Source organism: Peromyscus maniculatus, chromosome 21, assembly GCF_049852395.1.
Source record: "Peromyscus maniculatus bairdii isolate BWxNUB_F1_BW_parent chromosome 21, HU_Pman_BW_mat_3.1, whole genome shotgun sequence".
NCBI classification, from domain to species: domain Eukaryota; kingdom Metazoa; phylum Chordata; class Mammalia; order Rodentia; family Cricetidae; genus Peromyscus; species Peromyscus maniculatus.
Genome location: NC_134872.1, coordinates 27682689 through 27705033, shown reverse-complemented (window position 1 = coordinate 27705033; position 22345 = coordinate 27682689). Strand labels below are relative to the sequence as shown.

The following is a 22345-nucleotide window of genomic DNA, read 5'->3' as shown; positions in this document are numbered from 1 at the left end:
TTCCTCACCTGTTCGTGTGTCTGACTCTCGGTGGTCCTGGCTGTCACTGGGACCTGAGCTGGAGTCCCCGACCGCAGTACACGCAGCTGCTTGCTGAGACTGCGTAGGCTTTCTTGCATGGTGGTGATGGTCTCTGGGGGGTGATCATCTTTTTGTGACCCAGGAGTTATCCAGGGTGGAGTCTCACGAGGAGGCTGATCTCCAGCTCACTATGCAGCCGAGGATGGCCTTGAACTCTAGATCCTCCTTCCTGTGCTGGGATTACCGTTGTGCGGGCGCCATACCTGGCTAACCGTCATCTCTAGGTGGAGGAGTGCCCAGGTCATTTTGTAAGAGGAAATTACGGCAGAGAGAGAGAGAGATGCTGTGTCATAGAGACCCCAAGACACTCCAAGGCTGCAGCCGCTGCCGGGTCTCGCGTTAGTGCTGTGTCGTTTGATCCCGCAGTATTTGAGGACTCACTTGGATGCCGCCTTTTCTCGTTGTCACAGCTGCTGCTGTTCTGTCCAGGTGCTCTCTCCACCATCCTTTGCTCCGCCCCTCCCCATGCTTGTCTCCTCCTCCAATCCTTTCTGTTTCTATCAAGGTCAGTCTGCTAACCTTTAGAAGGACAGCTTCTGGTGTCCCCAGATAACTCGGTGGGTGAGGGTGAGGGAACCTCTGTAAGTGGTGGGTGGAGAGAACCATCTCTCCGAAGTAGTCCTCTGACCTCCACGCTGTGGTACGTGTATGCTCTCTCTCATACCCATCAAAAATAAATACAGCCAGGCGGTGGCGGCACACGTTTTTAATCCCAGCACTCGGGAGGCAGAGCCAGGCGAATCTCTGTGAATTCAAGGCCAGCCTGGGCTACAGAGTGAGCTCCAGGACAGGCACCAAAACTACATAGAGAAACCCTGTCTTGAAAAAAACAAAAAAATAAATAAATAAAAATATGATGAAAATAAATACATATTTTTAGAAGAAGGGTCTCTTCACAGGGTCTGGAATTCCAGTTGGTTTTCTTTTCATTTTTTTATGGATGTTAATTCACCATTTACTTCCAATGGAGATTTCTGTGATCCAGCTCTGCGGGGCTTTTACCCACCAACCCCAAAGCTCCCCAGAGTTTTCTTGAGTGAGAGCAGCAGGAAATATTAGATAGAAGGATTTATATTGCAGAGATAAACAGAAAATAAAGAACAACCTCGAGAGGGCCTGGAACCTTTTCTAATGGGCCCCGACTGTCTCTGGCCCAGAGTTTTTATAGAGACGCCAAGGGGTGGAGCAAAAGACCTCCTCCGCCAGCACAGCCAAGTGCAGACCATCTCAGACCCCTGCACTCAGGCCCGTGGCCCTAATCATACTCTATGTGGACCTGCTGGGTAAAGCCACGAGGAACCTGAAAACGGGCTCCCATACAGCTCTAAGCCTCACTGCTATTCCCATCACACACCAGAGGAGGGCGCTCCTGGGATGCCTGGAGAAAAGCATTCCAAGCTCCCGGGGTTGCGGTCAGAAACATCAGGAACACTGGAGCAGCTCCTTCTCGGTTCTAACTGCGTCGGTTTTCGGGCGCCACCTAGTGGTGGCTTTCTTATTGTCCCTGTGGCACACTGGCTCTACCGCCTCAGAAGGTGGCTTAATTAGCCACAGTACCCAGGGCCAGGTGTTCCAGGACGTTCCTTCTGAGAACCTTTCCTTCTCGCCAAAGTCCACACCAGGCCCTACCGCCCCTCTTCTGCTGTGGCTCGATGGCATCTGTGCAGGTCTTGCCAAAGTGGAGACCCGCTGTTAAGAGGAGGGCAACTAAGACCTCCTGCCGTCCCGGGAAACGCTGAGGCGGCTTCTCTGACCCCCACAACTGGGAGACACAGTGGCTTTAACCTCAGTCTAGGTACAAAGTTCTGAGGCCTGGCCTTTGTGATCTAGAGTTAACGGTGGCCTGGGAGACCCCTTTGTCCTCTATAGCCTGTCCTCTGTTTTCTCATTCACAACTCTGTGCTGAGGACCACACTGTCCTCTCCACCCCACTGATCCCAAGGCAACCACTCTCTCGGGGCAAGCAGGACCCTTACTTCCTGTTCTCACCCTGACCCCGGTGTACCATCTACAGGTTCCACTTTTTACACTATGAGCTGCCCAGCCTAGCTCACTCCCCATACCCCACCCCACCTACCCCCCAGACATGTCCACCTGCCTGTCCTATCAATAAATTCCCCTTGAATTTTCAGACCACACACCTTCGCCCTGGGGCAGCTTCTGGGGCCTAGAAACTCGCTGAATGTGGCTGTCTCAGGTCTAAGCTGCCCAGGTAGTGAAAGCAGGCCAATGGAAGTGTGTGCACACTTGTGTGCGCACACGCCACACGCCCTGCCTCCCTCCCAGACCAGACACCCAGAGGACCCATGGATTTCCCTCTTCTTAGTAACGTCTCATCTCAGACCTGCCTCACATGCCCTCCACACTGAGACAGCCCTAGAGCCAGTCACAGGTGCTGGGGGGCCAGAGCGGGCAAGGCCCTTAGGAACCTTGATCTCTGGAGACACCCTGTATTGACGAAGATGAGGGTCTTACCACGGGGATAAGAAAGCCACCACTAGGTGGCGCCACCCTTAAGTGTGTGGTGGACCGTGTGCTCCTCCATAACGGAGCCAAGGGCTGGCTCTCCAAACTCAAGGGACTGGAGCAACACAGGCTGGGAACTTCCAACCAGACCAAGTCACAGGGTGAGGACAGGATGATGGGGACCAGTTTAAATGGAGGTAACCAACAGTCGTGAAAATTAAAGAGTGCACCCCTCCGCCTGCAGGATCCATCCCATCTGCAGGAAAACTGACACAGGCCCGTTGATCTCATTAGGAGGGCTGGGAGAACTCAATGCTGTCTGCCATTGGCGAGGAAATATGCTGCCACCCTCCTCCTTGGATGGGTATGTGTCCATGTTAACTGCTCAGCTGTGCCTGGTACCCAACCATTCAACCCTGTGTTCATGTCACTCATGTTCATGTTCTCCTCCTGCCTGGACAGCATCCTCACAACACAGGCTGACGGCACCGAAAGGACCCCCAGCCTCAGTTGGGGCGCATCCTTCTGAACGGGGAGGCAGATGGTGCTGGTATTAGTCCATCATCCCCCTGCGCCCCCCACCACCACCTATGTTCTGTGCTTTAAGCCCTAGGTGGTGAGCAGGGTGAGTGAGGTCCAGGCCATTCATGGGGACCTAACTTGCTGTCGAAAAGCCCATCCCCCCCTCCACCTGTTTTCCCTTCTGTAAGGTGAAGGGGTTGAGCTGGATCAAGGATTGGAGCTCTCACTTGCTGTGGATTGATGGGAAGAACAAGACCATCACACTCAACTGCCATTAAAAGACACCAAGACGACATGACAGGCCGGGACCTGGATTTTTTTCTTTTTTTTTATTAGACTAGGAAATATAATTTATCTCATAAAAATTAATCTCGTTACAAGAGGAATGCTGAAGGCTATTTACAGGTTGTTTACAGAACGAATGGGTGGGACTGAGAGCGTCCCCAGCATATACTCCAGGGACACGGCAGAGCCATGTTCACATCCCTGCATCCAAGCTCCCAGCCACCTGCCCTCCGAGGGTGAGTGGGAGGGGCTGATTCAGATGCCTGGGAGCTTCAAGGTGGGGACCAGAGGGCCCTGGAAGATGCAGGGATGAGGAGGGTCCCCATCCCTCAGGAGGAGTCTGGCCAGAGCTCAGAATCATGGGCCCCATCAGAGAGGGCAGGAGAGGCACATAGGATATACACTGACTGACCCTGTGACAGCAAACAGGCATGGCCACCTCCAGGGGCACAAGCCTGGGCACAGAGGCCACGTCCACATATGGGAACAGGTGTGTGCGTTCTGGGGGAGGGGGTGCCCTGATGTGCCCAAGTTGAAAAGCACAGGCATGCACACACACACACACACACACACACACACACACACACACACACACACGCCGCACACACTTGCAAACACACATACCCCAGATGACACACGAATACCCTGCAGGACCCGGCAACACCAAGCTGGCCAGGAATGGGTAAAGGAGGCTCCAGGTCACTGGAGGCAGGAAGTGGAAAAACCCAAGCCAACAGCCCCGGCTCGGGCCAGAGTTGGCAGGTATTGCCTGGGTTGCTGCTGCCAAACTGCCCGCTCGGAGCCCTACCCCAGGCTCCAGCTAACTGCAACCCACTCGCCAAGTGCCCCAGCAGGCAGGTTTCTGAGGATGGGCAAAGGAGGGCATACAGACCACGATCAACTTCTCACTACTTGAGTCCCTTCTGAAGTCCAGAAGAGTGTGAGACCTCAGGGGGCCTCACAGATAAAAAGGACACTGAAGCCCAGAGAAGGCAGCCATGTGCCCAAAGTCACACAGCACAGCATGGACTTGGTTCCTGGTCTCTGACTCCCGGGGTGCAAATGGACAGAGGTCCCTTCTGTGCATGGGCTAACAGTGACCAGCAAGGTCATGTCCACAGGGATGGGCATCTTTGGCAGGAAGAGCTGAGGGGCCACTGTCTGAGGCAGTGTTTACCTAGGTGCCAGGGGCACCTTGGTCTCAGTCTCAGAGCCCCACCTCAGGACCTGCGGCAGGGAAGCCAGGACACAGACGCTTGCTGGGTCTGTGGCCAGGAAACCTGCTCCCCCTGAAGAAGCTCCAACTTTCAAATCCCAGGCTGTGGCCAAGAGTGAAGGCGTCCACTTAGCAAAGGCCACCTTCACATCTCCTGACCCCAGCAGGGGAGCGAGTGGGCGAACGGAGGACCAGAGGCGCAGGGGTGCGGACTGGCCAGTGCCCACCTAGACACAAAGCCATCCAGCCTGAGAACCTGGAGGACCCCTCCCCCGCTCTCTGCAGGAGCCTCACCTCTGGGCCACATTACTAGACCAGAAACCTCCAGGGTAAGAAAGACCTGAACAGTCTCCCCAGGTCACAGCCAGCCTGGGCATCCATCCAGATTCTCAGAAACCCAGGAGGCCACAGAAGGGCATCTGCCTGGGGGGTCTGAGGACCACCAGGCCCCAGCTTCCACGTGAGATTTAGAGCCCAGTGCCATGGCTCAAACTTCATACCAGCTCCCTGCAAAGCTGGGGAAACGGAGGCCTTGTCGGAATCCAGTCCACAATGGATTCAGGAGGAGCAAAGCATTTCCCTGTGCGGTCTTTGCCGGACCACACTCATGCGCACACGTACACATATGTGCACACATGTGCCCATGAATTCGCTCGCCTGTGGTCCAGGCCACAAGCATACCCACTCTTAACCACACTGGAGAATAAAAGTCCCCCTGCCCCACGCCACCCCCCTTTTTTCTTTTCTTACTTTTTTGTTTTTTGTTTGTTTGTTTTTTCTTAAAAAGGACTATCCAAGTATCTGGATAATAAATCACTTGCGTTTCCTAAGAAACTGGGTTTTTTTTTCCCTTGTGGTTTTTGCTCACTGACTTATGAAGTGTTCATTCTTTCTTTCTTCCTTCCTTTTTTTTTTTGCTTGTAGATAGGAGACAGCAGTTTGTCTGAACTAAACTCAACCTTTCAAAGAGGACCAGGAATAAGAGAGACATCCCTAGCAAAAGACGATGTGAACACAGAATGGAAAACTGTGAGCCCCCAAAGTCACAGGCCTGAGGGTGGTGGGTTGTTGGCGTCGGGGGGAAAGTCTCTGGCCTTAGGCTGCCCCAGAGGCCTCAGCCCATCCCAGTGTGAGCCAGGAAACGGTGAGGCAGCGGATCCTGGCCTCTCAGCAGTAGAGCATAGAGGTTTTCTAAGGCTGGTGGTGGTCTGAGGGTTGTGGCAGAGAAGGGGGGTGAGGGACTGTTCCAGCCGTGAGCCAGGGATGGCGGAGGCTGGACACCCCCATGGAGAGGCTGCTAGGCCTCCTTACACTGTCTCATACTGCCGCATACTGGTCCCAGCTGGCCTGTGGTCACAAGCACTCAGCAGTCCCCATCAGTGGCCATGGCTACCAGCATCTCACTCTTGCCCATCTCCTCCAAGGCACTGGCCAGGCTGTTGAGGTCCCCATCATCTTGCTGCTGAGCTTCCCAGAGGTCCAAGATTACGCCTGTAGGACTAGTTTTGGTGGCGAAGTAATTCAGGTACCTGTTGGAAAAAAAGAGAAATGTTGGCTTCCCTGAGGTGATCTGCCGGTGAGTTGGGAAGATCCAGGTGGTGAGAAGACTTTAGAGTCCCAACAGCCTTGGGTCTGAATCCCAGGTCCTCCGACTGCAAGCTGTACAGCCCCATGCACATCAGTGCAGCCTCTAAGACTCATCCCATCTCCAAAATAGGAACAAACGTCAGTTATCTCCTGTTAGAGTCTGGGATGCAGTATTCCTGAAAAGGCTCGTGGATGAACGGCCTGATCTACAAGCAGTGTTTTTTTGAGGTGGGGCTTTGAACAAGTGCCTGGGCCCCAAGCCTGTACATTCACCAACAGATAAACCCATGGAGGGATTCAACATCTGATTAAGGGCTGGCAAGACAGTTCCATGGGTCAATGTGAGGACTCGGGTTCAAGTCCCTGGAACCAACATAAAAGCCATATGCATAGTGCGAATGTCTATAATCCCAGCGTTCCTTGAGCACCCCACCTCAGGGAGCAGAGACAAGGGAGTCCCTGGAAGCTCCTGGGCTAGGCCAGCACACAGGCAGAAGAATCAAGAGACCCCCCATCTCAAACACGGTGGAAGGTGAGGCGGGACATGATGGAAGAAACCGGTCACGCTGGGGTGTGTCCTGCCCTGGCCCTTCCGGTCTACTTCTGAGGTGACTTTGCTCCATCGTAGCCCCGACCCCTACCCCCTCCCGCCACAGTGCTCAGCTCTGACGTACAGCATCGGCAAAAGCTGAGCAGGAGCCAAAGCCTCTGGAACTGTGGGCCGGGGTCCCTTTAAACGGCCTGATGAACTCCACAGTGGGAAAGAGTTGACTCCTACAGCCGCTCACACTGCCGATGAGGTCCAAGCTCACCCAAATCACCCTCATCAAAAGATGCGGGGACCCTGAGAGACCTCCCAAGCGGTCATGCTACACAATTCTCTGACATTCACTTTCATTCTGGGCCTGATCCCCCAGGACAAGCTCCACTGAGGGTCGGAGCGGAGTCTCATCCATCTTTCTCAGCCCCTCCCCTTTCGAGGAACCAGTTGTTTTTTAAAAATTAATTTTTAACGTGTACGTGTGCGTGGGTCAGAGGACAATCTCCTGTGTCATCCTGAGCTACACCGCCCACCTCATTGGAGGCAGGGTTTCTCACTGGCCAGGAGCTCACTATTCAGCCGGACTGGCTGGCTAGCACATCCCGGGGATCTTCCTGTCTCTTGTCTCCCCAGTGCTGGGAATGTAAGTGTGTGTCAGCATGCCTGGCATTCTGACGTGGGTTCTGGGGATTGAACTCAGGTCCTCATGCGTATGAGGCGAGCGCTTCACTGTCCGAATCATCTTTTATACCTGCTCAAGGCCAGTGGATAAGAATTTCCAGCAAGTGACCATGTAACACTTCCACCATGTATCCCTGGCATTCAGAGTACCCTAAAAGAGCCTGGGCACCGAGACGCTGGTAGCGGCCATGGCTACCTGGTGTCAGGGCTGGGTCTGCCCTTGGTATGGGCAAGGAAGCGTTTGCCTACGCTGTGGAAGAGCAGGGCTTCGAGGATAGTGAGGCGGTCACTCAAAGCCCACCTGGCTCACAGGCCTCGTCTCTGAGAGGGACACTGAGCAGGGGGACAGTGACCTCCGTGCATACAAACCCAGCTGTGGATCTGTCACTGATGACGGCACGAGGGGATCGGAGCTGGGGAGCTGGCCTTGGTCTGCTGGGATACGGGGACAACAGAGGTGACCGTGGCTTGGGATACTCACCGGTCCATCGAGAGTTTCTGTGCCAGCAGCCGCCAGTCATTGCCCCGTGAGCTGGGGGCGTCCAGGCTGTTGCAGATCTTCTGGCGGATGGACAGTGGTATCTTGAAGGCATAGGGTCCCAGCTGGGTGGTGACAGTATTACCAGGGGCAGAGCAGAGCGCATCCAGGGAGCCAGCAGGCGTCTGGAAGGGTCGGGAGGAGAGTGATACAGCCGGTGATGGACAGGAGCTCATCCCGTCTCCCTGCCTGGATAGGGACTGAAGGGCTGAGGCTGTAGATTAACTGGTCGAGTGCTCGCCTAGCCAGCACCCATGGATGCCCTGGGCTCTACGCTCACCTCTGTCTCCTCTAGGTCATCTCTAGCAAGGGTGGCTCGGGGCCCCGTATCGGGTATGATCTTACTTGGGATCAGCCCTGGGCACACGCTGACTCAGCCTTGGGAAGAGGAAGCCCCAGGAGTCATAGCCATGGCCTAGGCCATGAAGAAGACCAGCCCTCAGCCGGGCGTCGGTGGCGCACGCCTTTAATCCTAGCACTCGGGAGGCAGAGCCAGGCGGATCTCTGTGAGTTCAAGGCTAGCCTGGGCTACCAAGTGAGCTCCAGGAAAGGTGCAAAGCTACACAGAGAAACCCTGTCTTGAAAAAACCAAAAAAAAAAAAAAAAAAAGACCAGCCCTGATACAGGTAGAAAGCAGAGACTAGAGAGGACAGGCGACCTACCTGGGGGAGAGCTGGCTTGAGTGCTTTCTACTTCATCTTAGGGGGCTTTGTCTAAAGCTCAGTTTGGAGTTAGCGGTTGGGAACCACAGGCCAGTCCTTAATGATATTCCCTTCCCTAAGACCCTAAGACTTTTTTTTTTTTTTTTTTTGAGATAGGGTCTCAGGTAGCCCAGGCTATCCTTAAACTCACAATGTAGCTGAAGATGGCCTTGGATCCTCCTGCCTCCACATCCCAAGGGTTGGGAGTACAGGTGTACACCACCGTGCCTGCTTTATTTGATGGTGTCGCCCAAGACACCATGCATGCTATGCAAGTACCCTGACAAGTGAACCCCAGCCCCCCAGCCTTGAGACTCATCTCCCACACCGGGGACCACGACAACCCCTCTCCCTGTGGGTGTGACACTTGGATCTGGTAATATATGCCGTGGGAACAGTGCTCAGTAAGTGAAGGGATGGTCGCTCGCTCGCTCGAGGTGACCAGGTCCCTGCTGTGACTTGAGGGGGCTGTCACCGACCCTCACCTCGGCCAGCGTGGTGTGCAGCTGGAAGATCTGGCCTTCCCCTTCCACCTGCCGCACGCAGACCTTACAGGAGAACTCGGTGGAGGCCAGGCTGTGCCTCTCCAGGGTGAAGGTGCAATGCAAGGCTTTCTGGCTGCCGTTCCAGATGTGGTAGAAGGGAATCTCCTGCAGGAGAGGTAGGGTAGGTCAGTGGTCAGGGCTGCAGGAGAGAGGAGGCATTTGCCAGAAGTGGGTGGGGACCAGCCTCAGGGAGAGCTGGGCCTCTGGGGGCAGTTCAGGACTCTCTGCGGGATGTTCTTAGAGTAGGGGAAGCTGGCTAGCTAAATGGTGGTTCTGGGAGGGAGTTGAGAAATGGGCCTGTATGGGAAGGGAAGACCGGAGTGTGTGTGTGTGTGTGTGTGTGTGTGTGTGTGTGTGTGTGTGTGTGTGTGTCAGCGGGTATACATGAGCTGGAGCATGGAGCCTAGGTAGGGCCTCCATGGTGGCACATACTGCAGAATGGAACAGAGGACCATGAGTGCAGCGGTAAGCAGAGTTAGTCTGCAAGGCTTGTATTTGTTTAGACGGGCGTGGCCCCAGCCCAGCAATGTGCAGTCTAAAGGTCCTGAGGATGTGATAGGCATGGGTATTGGGGGGGGGGATGTGCAAGAGGGGCTGCAGACGTGGCTGTCACTGGCACAGAATTTAGGGTTGGGCCTGAAGATGGCTGGAAACATGGAGGACAATAGACTGGGGAAACAGGACAGGGATGAGAGACCCGGGAAACAATGCTTGCGTCACTACAAGGGATGGAGCAGTGGTTCCTCCTCGACCCTCCTCACCCCTCCCCGCCCCTCCCCAGGTCCAGTGCTCACCTGGTACTTGGCCAGTAGCTTGCTTCTCCAGTGGGCATGGGGGATGTCGTGGAGGGAGAGGCGCAGGTTGTGGTAACTGTCCTTAAAGAGCAAAGGCTTGGGCTCTTCTACCAAGTAGCCGCCCAGAGTCCGCTCCAGCTCCAGCACTTCCTGTTGACGGGGCAGTGGGAGGGGCTTGTTACCCTTGGCCCAGGGGTCTTTTATACTGCAAGTTGCTAGTCTGGGGCCAGACCCATGTGATCCAATTAAGAAGGTGCTTCAGACGAATGGATGAGCAGATACATGAGTGGATGAATGGAAAATGGGTGGGTAGATGGATGATGGATGGATAGGTAGGTAGACAGACAGACAGACAGACAGATAGATAGATAGATAGATAGATAGATAGACAGACAGACAGAAAGACAGACAGGCTTACAGGCTATGGGGGATAAACAGATAATCAGTAAACTGGATAGATGATATATGGGTGGACAGACAGAGAGATAGATGCATATAGAGAACACATGTGTAACAGGAGCTTGGAAGGAGAATTAGATAAATGTATAGATGTATATAGTTAGGATACTGAGTATATGAATGGGTAAACACAAAGATGATGAATGGATGGAAGGACAGATGATTGAATGGATCACTGGATAGATGTGTGGGTTAGGTGGGTAAACAGATAAGCAGATATACAAAGGAGTAGGTATATGAATAGAACATTTGGAAGGAAAAGATACCTGAGTGAAGAGATGGGTAGTAGCTGGATGGCCACGTAGGCTGTTGACGTGTACAGTTAAGAGTGTATGGTAAGAGCAAAAAGGCCGTGGGAAGGAAGGGTGAACAGATGAGGCTTGAACAAGTAAAGAACGCAATCAGGCCAGAACGTGGCTGCTTCCTGTCGATCCTCACACCACCCTCTGGCCAGGACCAACACTAGCCAGCACCGATGCCACCAGATCCAGCTGCCGGAGACTGACAGCAGGACCCCACCCCTTTGGGAGGCCTCTTGGAATGTCAGGGTAGTCCAGTTCCCACAGGGGATATCCCCCCCCCCAAGGCCTTTTTGTCTGTGTTGCATCAGTCTCCAGCACGGAGCTTGAGAAAGCCACATGAGCCTCAGAGACATGACTAGCAGAGACCCCAAGTCAGGGTCGGGAGGAAGCATCCGTCCATCCGGTCTGTCCGGAAGAACTATGAGGCTTCTCAGAGGGCTGCTGGAAGGATGGAGAAGAGAGCCAACTCTATACCCTCCAGTATCATGCTAGAATGAGACTGAGGACCTGGGAAAGGGACAGTGACTTTGAGACAGGTACGACAGGCGGTACCTACACTGGGCTCCACATCTGCCAATATTATTATCCCCTTCCATCTCTGCCTAACATCTCCTCATCTGCCCCTTGCTTCTCCCTCACTTCCGGTCTCCATGGGCTTTTCTTTGTGTCTGTTAGAAGTCTGGGCTAGGCTCGCTCATCCCATCAGTCCCTGGTCTGTCCATCCTACTGACCAACCACAAGGTCCAGCCTCATCTCCTGGCCACTGCCTGCTGTCTGGGACTTAGCCCCAGCTTCCCAGCTGGCCTTTGTCTCAGGTTTACCAACACACACACACACACACACACACACACACACACACACACACACACACACACACACACACACACACCATAGCTGCAGACCGTTCTACAGAGCACCTGTGAGCAGGGATCTGCTACAGCTGGGCCCCTTGCCCCTGGACAGCATCCCAGGCACTGAGCATGACCCGAGCTTACTAACAAGCGGCTCGTTTCTCCAGCCCTCTCTCTCTCACTTACACGGTCACACGTACACACTCCCTCCACACTCTCTGCACATGCTGAGCTGCACACCTGTTTTGGCAGAAAGTCTCTCTGCTGGTTAGAAATACCTTTCCTCTTCTCTACCCAGACTGACCCAGAGTTGGTCTGAGGTCCACTTTCTCAAACTCCTCAAAAGAGATTTCCCTGCTTGTCCCCCACCTCCAGCCCCGAGTCAGGAGCCGTGGCCGCCACCCCTGTCTGAGAGTCCGGTGCTGTTCTGATGATATCTGATGACAAGAAGAGTGACTACTGGCTGACGGGAGGCTGGTGCCAGAAAGATGCCTGGCAGGGACCATGCACCCTGGGAGGGGAGCCACTGATGACGGGGCTGTGCCGATGCCCCGGCCAGTGCCCCCACATGCTCCTACCTTCAATGCCACAGGCGTGTCCTCCAGACAGTAGACCCTGAGGCTATACTCCAGGGAGGTGCAGAGGGCTGGGGCAAAGATGGCCAGCTGGAGCCGCTTGACTGCCGAGCGCGAATAGGACTCGCCCGTGAACACGTAGGTGCCCAGCTGGTCCAACAGGATGTGGCAGGACTTAGCCTCCAGCTGGCAGTAGCAGGGGGTGTTGAGGGTCTCCTCATCCAGGGTCACCACCTCCTATACAGGGGGAGGAGAGGATGTCGTCCTCTGGGCTGGGATCAGTCAGGAGAGGAGCCGTTCTGAGGGGTCAGCCACTCCACCCCGGCGCCTCACCTCCCAGTGGCCCTGATGGGTCTGGGTCTTGAGCTGGAAGATCCAGTCTCCGGCGATGACTTCAGCACAGTGGGGCACAGTAAGGATGACAGGGCGGCACAGGAGGAGGCCCGTGGGGCCACAGGTCACCGAGGGGCTCAATACTGTCTGGGACCCTTCCGAAAGCGGGCTAGGGGGAGGGCAGAGGGAGGCAGTGAACAAAAGCCGGAAGGACCCACACAGCAGGGGCACACTTCACTCCTGCAGGGCCCCCCCCTCCACTCAGGGCCTGTGCCAAGGCAAGTCTCTGCTGCTGGGGGGGGGGGGGGGACACGGACGGGGACTGGGGCTGCCAGGCATCACAGCGGTGGGAAGTAGGGATGTGGTCTACACGGGGAATTACGTTCTAGGTTTTGCTGTTACGTCCAAACAGTCTCTTCCAAAGCTTTGCCCAGCCTCAAAGGTCTGGGGTTTTACATAACATTCTGGTCTTCCTTTACTTTTTTTAAAACAAATCAACCAAAACACAAAAACAAAACAAAACACAGTCTGGAGAGATGGCTCAGTGATTAAGAGCACTGACTGCTCTTCCAGAGGTCCTGAGTTCAAGTCCCAGCAACAACCACCTGTAATGAGATCTGGTGCCCTCTTCTGGCTTGCAAGGACACATGCAGACAGAAAACTACATTATAAATCTTAAAAAAAAAAAAAAGGTGGGGTGAGGGTGGGAGAGAGAATGAAAGATTCAGAAACCAGAATGAGCTGGGCATGGCACATATCTTTAATCCCAGCACTCAGGAGGCAGGAGTAGATGGATCTCTAAGTTTGAGGCCAGCCTGGGGAGTATATAGGGAGATGCTGTCTGGGGGGGGGGGGGGAGGACAGGGGACACACGACCATTTGAGACCATAAACCAAACCATAGTGGTGCATACCCTTCATCTCAGCACTCGGGGAGGCTGAGGCTGATCTGAGTTCAAGTCCAGCCTGTCTACATAGTGAGTTCCAAGACAGCCAGGGCAACAGGGTTGCATGCCGTTTACACTACCCTCGGGAGAGCTGGTTCTAATCACCAGTGTGTCAGAAAGGGCATGTGCCCGTGTTCTTGGAGGCAAGACGGTATTAGCATGAGGGAAAACATCCTTGCAGGTTCCTTAAGCAGAACACTTCTTCATGTCTCTCCAGGTTGTTTCATTAACTGTCTGTGACCACCATTCAGATGGAATGACCTCTCATGAACAACGCACACGGCGTGTGTACGTGTGAATCCCTTGTTCATATTCTAAGGCCCGTGTTCGAGCTGAGACATTCCATTTTTCTTACTAGCTGTGAGTTAATCTTCTCTGTGGACTTGACTGGATTTGGGGTCATGGAAGAGATGCAACCCCTGACATGCCTGCCTGTGAGGGTGCCGCAGAGAGGGATAAGTAGGAGGAGAGACCTACTCTGAAGGTGGGCAGCATATCCTGTGGGCTACGGACCCAGACTGAATGAAAAGGAAAGGGGAACCCTGGGACACCGGTGCTTGGCCCTCTCCAGTTCCGACCACGGATGCGTCACGCTCCCGTGACCACAGTCAGAGGGGCTGTCACTACGGTGAGCCCAAATCAATGCCACCTCCTTAAGTTCTTATCAGGCATTCGCCACAGCCACGGGACAGTAAGCAGTGCACTCATTGATAAGTCCCCTTTATACAGGAAGGTTTGCTACTGCCGGGTTTTACCCATTTAGAACACGCTTTCTCCGGGGGACCCCCGGGCACTGGGGACCAAGCTCCAAGGGGCATATAGAAATATCTGTGCCCGGTGTGGGCAGAGGAGAAGGTGACGCTGCCTGGCCAGGGTTGGAGCGTCTACTCACAGGGTGCTTTCGGCTTTGTTGATAAGTAGATACATCTCATAGAACTTGCCCGGGGGGATGGCTCCATTTGGCACCAACAGGCTGACCCCTAGGGAGGAAGGGAAAGGTCGTCAGGAAGGAGGCCGGAGGAAGTAGAGGCGATGAGAAGAATGGGGTGGGACCTGGCTCCAGCTTAGGGAAGTTCCGGAAAGACTCTAGATTGGGGAAGGGGGGCGGGGGGCACCAGATATAGGGAGTAGCCAGGTCACTCAGCCATAGCTGGTATGCCCAGGAATACAGGAGTTTCTAACATTGCTGGGGTGGGGGTGGGGGGGGGGGAGGGGGGGGAGGAGTGTCAGAAGGCCCTGTGCTTGTTCCATGCTGGCTTAGGATAGCACTCTGAAAAGCAGCCAGTTGACACTTGCACAAGTTGAGACGAGTACCCCTGGCCTGCTGTCTCTCAAAACTGGGCTCTCTCTGTGGGACTTTTAACGATAAGAGCCATTCTCCCAACCTGACGGGGGCGGCGAGGCCCCCTCCAAGGGGTTGACCCAAGACGTTCCCTGACCTCGAGAGGCCCAGGCAGGTCTGATCTCAGGTCTTCGACCAGACTTCTCTAAGTATAATCTGCCCCGAGCTCCGCTTTTCCCATCTGAGCGACGAACAGGACCACGGGCCTACCTGTGCCAGGGATGCTCAGCCTCCCACCCAGGCAACCAAAGGTGCCGCTGAGGCTGCTGCTGGGGTCTCGAGGCAGGCCCAGGAGCTGCTGGGAACCAAGGCTGGCACTGCGCAGGTGCAGCAAGTGGGTGTCCCGGGGGAAATCGCCTGGGTACGTGCCGGGCGGGAGGACACCCAGCAGGTCGGCTCCATCAGCCAGGCCAGATCCAGAGCCGGTGGTGCTGGAGTTATAGACCTTGATCTTGAGGCTGGGCAGGGGATCCAGCAGGGGCGAATTCGTCATCGGGATCTTGTCGGCGGAGTCCTGCAGGGCGTACACGGGCCCACGGTAGATGCCGGCGCTGGCTGTCAGGTCTGGAGGGGCGGCCGGGTGCAGGAGCTGTGGGTTGTCTGCAGGGGTGAACGTGACAGTTAAGACTCACCTTCCCTACCCATCACCACACTGGCCCTGCCTACTCTGTTCCCTCCGATCTGGCCCTCTGCCCTCTCCACAGGTCTAACCACAGACGGCTCAATTGCCACCTGCCACCGGGAGCTTGAGACAAATGGAGAAACAAACCAAGAGGCTGTCAGGACCCCACAGCTCTCGAGACAGCTCCACTGCTCTGCGGTCGTGTCCCTCCCCCGCCCCCAACCGTGCCTGCCACCCCAGGCTCCTCCAGGTCCTTACTAGGCCTCGCGGTCTTGAAGTTGACAGGGTGGAAGCCGCCAGTGAGGGCAGCTGAGGAGTCAGTGATGTCCGTGTCAAAGTCCCGGCAGTTTCTTCGGTACACGACCACGCCCACGGCCATGAGGATTGCCACAACCACGAAGACGGCCACCACGAGGCCTGCATACAGCGCCACATCTCCCGAGGGTTCCAGGACTGTAGAAGCAGTAGAGTTCAGTGAGGGGTGGGCCCCTGAGGGTCCCAAGGAAAATCTAGGTTCCAGGCTTCACCCGCCCCCAGGTGAAGTTTCACACCCCCAGGAGTCTCTTCCTCCCATACACTGTCATAAAATCCCTGCCCTAATGCCCATCCTCTTCTTCTTTTTTTTTTTTTTTTTCCAGAGCTGAGGACCGAACCCAGGGCCTTGCCTAGCGCGCTCTACCACTGAGCTAAATCCCCAACCCCAGCCCATCCTCTTAGGATAGTGTTGAAGGTAACAGAACCAATTTTAGGTCCGATTCACAAGCTGAGGAGCCAGGGGTGTGAGGCTCGGAAACACGCGGGCACACAATTCCACCTAAATGACAAAGCTTCGCTCCGGGCCTACGACTTCCCTATGATGGAAGGCCCTGGCTCCCCGAAACCTCCTTAAGCAGTCTCCTCGGCCATGCCAAGGATGGGAGGTGGAGAGGGCGGGAGAGGTGGCGTGAGAGGCAAAGCAATGGATGGAGAGGCGATGGGCAGATGGATGAAAAGAGGTGAACTGGGGGAGGCCACCCACGGCGACACCTCCTTCCTCCAGCAGGGGGCTGTGGTTGCAAATAACTACTTATTGCCAGGCAGGAATCTGGGAAGGTCAGAGGCAGGGTCCACAGACCGTTCTAGGAGGACAGGAATATCCCGTCCACACACCGTCCCTTGTGCACTCAAGCAGACATAGGCAGCGACTGAGAACTGAAATGTGACCGGCGCAACTGAGGAGCTGTGTGTTTTAATGAATTTCCTTCTAATTAAGTGAAATATGAATTTTAAAAGCCACCTGGGGTGAGCGACCTTCACGTCAGCTGGCTCAGGCACAGCCAAGATGGAGGGGCCACCAGGCAGGTGTTCTTTGACCTTGCTTCTTTTGGGAGCTCCAAGTGGCACTCATGTCTCGTGAAAAGTGGGGAACTCTGGGAGAGGCAGCCTGCGTTCCAACGCCCGGCCGGCCTTCCGCACCCGTGGGTGAGCCCAGGCCTCCTAGCATGGGAGGCCGTGGCTTCCTGCTCTGGGCACCTGCTCATTTCCACACTGCCTTTCTACTCAGCAGTCCTCACTAAGGGCTCCCTAGAGCATCCTGGCAACCAGGGAGCTACTAGAGACTCGTCCTCAGGGCTGACCTCCTCCCTCTCCGGAGGCTGCTGCCCCAGCAGGAGCAGGCTCTTCCCTAAGCTTGGCTCAGATACTCTCCCGTCCTCCTCACTCACACTGGGGGCCACTTGATTGGCGATTTATACTTCCTAGTCAGCCACGGGCCTGGCCTCTCGGGGTGCTGGGCTGAAGACTTCCCTGCAGGTTTTATGATTCCAGAATGATCTGAAATTGCTCTTTAATTACCACAGGCCCCAGTCTGAGGGAGTGGCTGTGTTGCTCTGATATTGCAGTCGCAGCGGCAAGGGCCCGAGGGGCAGGAGAGAAGTCACCCGGGAGCTGAATCAGAGCAATACCACTCTCGCCAGAGTTAACTTGGGAGGGGTGGCCCAGCTGCTAGGGGTACAATGTGGGACAGACAGGACACTGTCTCCCGGCATGTCTCGGAGAGGAGGGACAATGATTAAAACCATCTGCTCTGGCCACAGAAATATCTGGGTTCAAGTTCTGGCTCTGCTACCTTCCTGGTTTGTTCCTTGGACAGATTTCTTCTCCTCTCTGAGATTCAGTGTCCTATTCTTTAACAGGAGGGTAAGGGGAGTCCTGGGGCCTTTCTGTCAGCCAAGAGTCTGCTTGCCTCTCTGTGATGGGAGTGTGGCAAGATGCATGAGGTGGAGGGATCCTATGGGGTTGTACTGGGGGTGTGGGGGTGTGGGAAATGGCATCAACTCTCCCTGCCTTGCACCCCACACCCATGGAAAGCCAGCCGAGGAGAGCCAGGGATCCCCAGAAGAAAGAGGACAATCATGAAATGGGACTTACGGTGGCTTTTAGGGTCGTTTAGAGTTCTCTTATCTGTCAAGGGAAATAAAGGGGGAGACAATGACATGGATGACAGATAAAGGATGGCAGACGAGGTGATGGGGGTCACGGTACGGATGAGATGAAGGATGTGGGAGGGAGCGGCGAACAGACGCCCTACGGGCTGCTCTGCTCTGGGTGGGCACAGTGGCTCAAGGCTGGGCAGGGGCAGAGGGGTCTGTCACCTGACTCCAGAGCACTCACTCTGCACGCACAGCCCATCGGTGCAGTTCTTGGAGTCCAGCAGCGTTCCGATGCAGTCCCGACCTCCGTTCTGAGGTGGGGGCGCCATGCACTCCCGGCTGCGCCAGTGCGCGCACTCTGTGCTGCAGGCTGACCACTTGCTCCACTCCGTCCACGCTCCATCCACTGCGGGGACACAGCACGCGCGCAGTTATTGCATGCCAACAGCAACACAGAGACAGTAACAGCAATGCACACATGCACCTACACATGCATGCATGCAACATATGTGCAGGCCAGTCAGTAAATCTACACCGTATCCGCACAGCCACAGGCTAGGGGCAGCTAGATGCACTCAGCGGACTTTAACAAAGATACTTAAGGTTACTGGCTCAGGGAGGAGGCTGTTAATAGGACGAACATCTGTGGCCAATAGGCATCCCAACAGATACACACAGCAAGCTCTTGGGGACCCCAGCAGTTCTCAAAGTCAGGAGCCCCATTTAGCTTCAGCTCGCTGCCAGCTCTCCAGCAGTCTGGGACAGAATCCGACACTACAGACTACAGAGCATGCTGAAGACCCGGGGTCTGGACTCCTTGTTGCTCAGGGGGAAGGTGCCGCCCCAACTTTATAGACATCCCAGAGGCAGGGGAGCCTAGAAGGGCTTGTGGCTCCTACCTGGGCACACGGTGGTGCAGGCTGTCTTCTGGAAGGCCTGTCCCTCACAGAAGGCACCTCCATTGAGTGGGGCCGGGTTGGTGCAGGTCCGCGTACGCTTCTGCCAGCCTCGGCCACATCGATTAGAGCAGGGTGACCACTCTGCCCAGCTGGACCAGCCACCATTCACTGGAGGGATGGGTCATCACACAGTTAGCCTGGATCTGGGTTTCTCCAGGTCTTTCAAACCCATCACCCAACTTTACTAACCCAGCCACTCTGGTTGGAACCCTTCACCTGTGGGGCTGGGCACCTGAAAGGGTTTAGGAGGTTACTGACTATTGGCTTATTGCACAGTAACACAGGAAGACTAGAAGGTTAACACTTAACCAAGGCCACCCAATGTGTGATGGGGTACCTGGGTCTTGGCCTGGGACTGAATTCCAGGAGAGGGATTCACTGCCACTATGGTTCTTCCCTCCATCCTTGGGCCCAAAGAAAGAGCAGAGAACAGTCTGGGTAGCACCCATACCCCTACTGGGACAAAATGACCCGAGTGTGGGGATCTGGCTGTGACGCTGCCTTGGGCCTGACTAAGAAGAAGTAGGTGGTTTTTTTTTTAGAGATGGCTAAGGGCCCTGAGAAATAGGGGAGTGGACCCAGAGTGCCTGACTTGGCCACTTATCTCTCTAGATTGCTTCTCCACACAGTTCAGGGGGCCCACCGGCCTCCTGGAGGTCAGGATAGGTGGGATGTACTGCAGGCCTCCCCCTAGCACCCTAGAGAGAGCTCCCACCATAGAGGGCACCTAGGATAACCCCGGCACATCCATACCGTAGACAATGACTGTGGCGGTGGTACTCCGGCGCTTGGCCACAATATTCTTGGCCACACAGGTGTAGTTGGCTGTGTCCGACAGGCGAGCCTGGCGGATGATGAGGTTGTGGTCAATGGTGAGCAGGAAGTTGGTGTCCTGAGTGGGGTCGATGACATCTTCGTTCTTGAGCCATTCCACCTGTGGAGGGGAGCAGTGGGGGGCTCATGGTCTGCCTGCTGGCACTGGGGATGGGCCCCCTGCAGAGGGAAGGAGGGGGGGGTCCAAGCATAACTAGAATACCCCACCCTGCCTATATCCACACCCAGGTTCACACCCGGCAGCAGCAGGTACCAGCACCACCGTGGGGCACATCATTTACCAGCGGAGCGATCTTGGGAGACCCAGGGTGCTCTAAGATGGACCCTGAACAGCACCCACTGTGGTGGTATTGTGTTCCCCAAAGTATTGTGCACCCTAATAAACTCTTCTGGAGTCAGAGACAGAACAGCCACTAGATACAAAAGCTAGAAAATGGTGGCACTCACGCCTTTAATCCTAGCATTCCAGAGGCAGAAATCCCTCTGGATCTCTGAGAGTTCAAGGACACATTGGAAACAGCCAGGCATGGTGACACACGCCTTTAATCCCAGAAAGTGATGGTAGAAAGCAGAAAGGTATATAAGGTGTGAGGACCAGAAACTAGAAGCATTTGGCTGGTTAAGCTTCCAGGCTTCTAGCAGCACAGTTCAGCTGAGACCCATTTGAATGAGGACTCAGAAGCTTCCAGTCTGAGGAAACAGGGTCAGCTGAGGCCAGGTGAGGTTAGCTGTGGCTTGTTCTGTTTCTCTGATCTTCCAGAGTTCACCCCAATAACTGGCCTCAGGTTTGATTTTTATTAATAAGACCTTCTAAGATTCCTGCTACAACCCACCCCATGGGGCAGGGGTGAATGTGGCATGCTGGGCTCAGAGAAGTACCAAACATGTACAGGCTGCCAGTGTCTATGCCCCAACCCCCAAGCTGCTCAAAGCTGCAGCTTCCCCGCCCCCCCCCCCCACAGCAGGACCCCTAGGTTCAACCCTCAGCTCCGCTCCTCACTACCGGTCACAATCCAGGTGGTCACACCACCCCTCGCATCTCTAACGGGGTGGCTCTGCCCACATCGCAGGGGTGCTAAAGAGACCAAAGCCCCAAAGGTAGCAATCACCACCCAGGTGCCCACTGTGCCCACTGTGCCCAGGAGGGCACAAGAAGAAGCCTAGGTGACCAGTACAAAGTCTGGGGGCTTGACAGCTGAGTCCTGAGTAAGAGGCCTGTCCTTTGCTGCAAAGCTACATCATGTCCTCCTCTGAACTTCTCCACCAGTGTAGGGCATGCGTGGGGAAAGGGGAAGGTGGTGTCTGGCTGATGGGGTGGACACCTGAGCGCACGCACCGAAACCTACAAGTATGGTTTCCTGGGTCTGTGCCACGTGGGGGTGTCGGAGACTAGACCTGGGGCCTACCCAAGGAGCCCCGGGGTTCTCTTCCTGTGAGGCTGCACCTACGGAGGGCTGGACAAGGTCCGGTGTGAGTGGAGAGCAGAGGGAGAGGCAGACAGACGGAGGTCTAGAGGCTGTGGCATTCCAGCTGCTGAGAAGTGCCCGGCCTGGCTGGCCACGTCCCCCTCACCTCAGCCACAGGTATTCCCTCGGGCGGGCGGCACTGCAGAAGGACCTCGTGATCCAACGGCACCTCCTTTGCCAGAGGCTCCTGGTCAAAGTTCTTGCGCAGGTCTGGGAGAAGAAGAGTTCAAAGTGTATCAAGAGAAGGATGGGAACATGAAGTGCCCATGGTGGCCACTAGGGGGCAGAATATACCTAAGGATTTATATTACAGGCTCCCTTCACCTGGGGAAAGAGGCCCCCCTCCCTGACTCTGGGACCTGGCCTAGAAGCTCAGCCTTCCTTTCAGAGGTGGCAAGGGCTGCTGGAAACCCTCAGGTCTGAGGGGGCCTGGCTTCTGGGTCTAAGAGCCCACGGGGGCTGGCATGCACACATGGCTGTCCCTAAGCAGGTGTTTCTCTCTCTGACAGCAGCGGGGAGATGGAGCGGGGGAATCGGAATCGGGGCAGCATACAGGCAATGCGGATGTAGGCTCGGCGACTCTTGGTGGTTCCCGAAGCGCTCCAGGCTACACACTGGCACCAATAGTCCTCCAGCCCGAAGAGTTCCTCCACCTGCTGCCGCGACACCTCGATCTGCACCTCTCGCACCCTCAAGCCTGGGAGAGAGAAGATCCAGGGGTCCTCGGTGTCAGGGGAAGACACCGCCTCCCTTCTACCCCAGCCGGAGGCTCCCCTGCAGAATCCTACCGGCTTCCATTGGGAGCTATGGATAGCCATTCCCCAGGTCTGTGTGGGGAAGCTAATGCCAGCCTCCTGTATCCTCAGACCCATGCACCGCCCAGCTAGTCTGTGCTTGTCAAGATGTTCCACGGATCCCTCAGCAGAAAGACCCAAGTCTTCCACAGGGCCACCGTACACTGTCTCCTGCCTTGAACTCTTCTGTCCCTGCTACGCCCAGGGCACTCTATCAGTTAGTTACCAGCAGTTTGGGCTACCTGCTGGTCCAGGCAGGAGCCGCGAGGGGAGGCCTGTTCCTCTTGGCCTAGTCACGGCTGTCCTCGCATGCATGGGCTGTGGGGCCACTGTCACTATGCACAGCCAGTGGGGGACAGCAGAACCCCAGTTCTCACCCCTGCTGGCACCGTTACTAGGAACCATGGAGTTACTGCTGCGGTCAGTTACTGAGGGTCATCATCCGAGGACCCCAGCAGGCAAACCGCCTCTTGCTTGGGCTAGAACTCGTGGTT

General features: G+C 55.5%; 1 protein-coding gene across 2 annotated transcripts in view; it reads right to left on the bottom strand.

Annotated features, from left to right (window-relative positions):
* Nucleotides 1–5351: 5351 nt before the first annotated feature.
* Nucleotides 5352–22345, bottom strand: part of Unc5b (unc-5 netrin receptor B) — a 68827-nt gene continuing 51833 nt past the window's right edge. The window contains exons 3-17 of one of the 2 annotated variants that reach the window (XM_006972696.4): nt 21611–21754; nt 21164–21267; nt 19511–19691; nt 18698–18865; nt 18040–18204; nt 17797–17829; nt 15646–15840; nt 14976–15365; nt 14316–14403; nt 12478–12646; nt 12148–12381; nt 9958–10107; nt 9104–9268; nt 7861–8042; nt 5352–6099 (exon numbers count right to left, since the gene is read on the bottom strand). In XM_006972696.4, the coding sequence (XP_006972758.1) occupies nt 5934–6099; nt 7861–8042; nt 9104–9268; nt 9958–10107; nt 12148–12381; nt 12478–12646; nt 14316–14403; nt 14976–15365; nt 15646–15840; nt 17797–17829; nt 18040–18204; nt 18698–18865; nt 19511–19691; nt 21164–21267; nt 21611–21754 (2534 nt within the window). In that variant the 3' untranslated portion in view covers nt 5352–5933. The remainder of the gene's footprint in view (nt 6100–7860; nt 8043–9103; nt 9269–9957; nt 10108–12147; nt 12382–12477; nt 12647–14315; nt 14404–14975; nt 15366–15645; nt 15841–17796; nt 17830–18039; nt 18205–18697; nt 18866–19510; nt 19692–21163; nt 21268–21610; nt 21755–22345) is intronic. The other variant, XM_006972697.4, reaches the window with a different exon arrangement.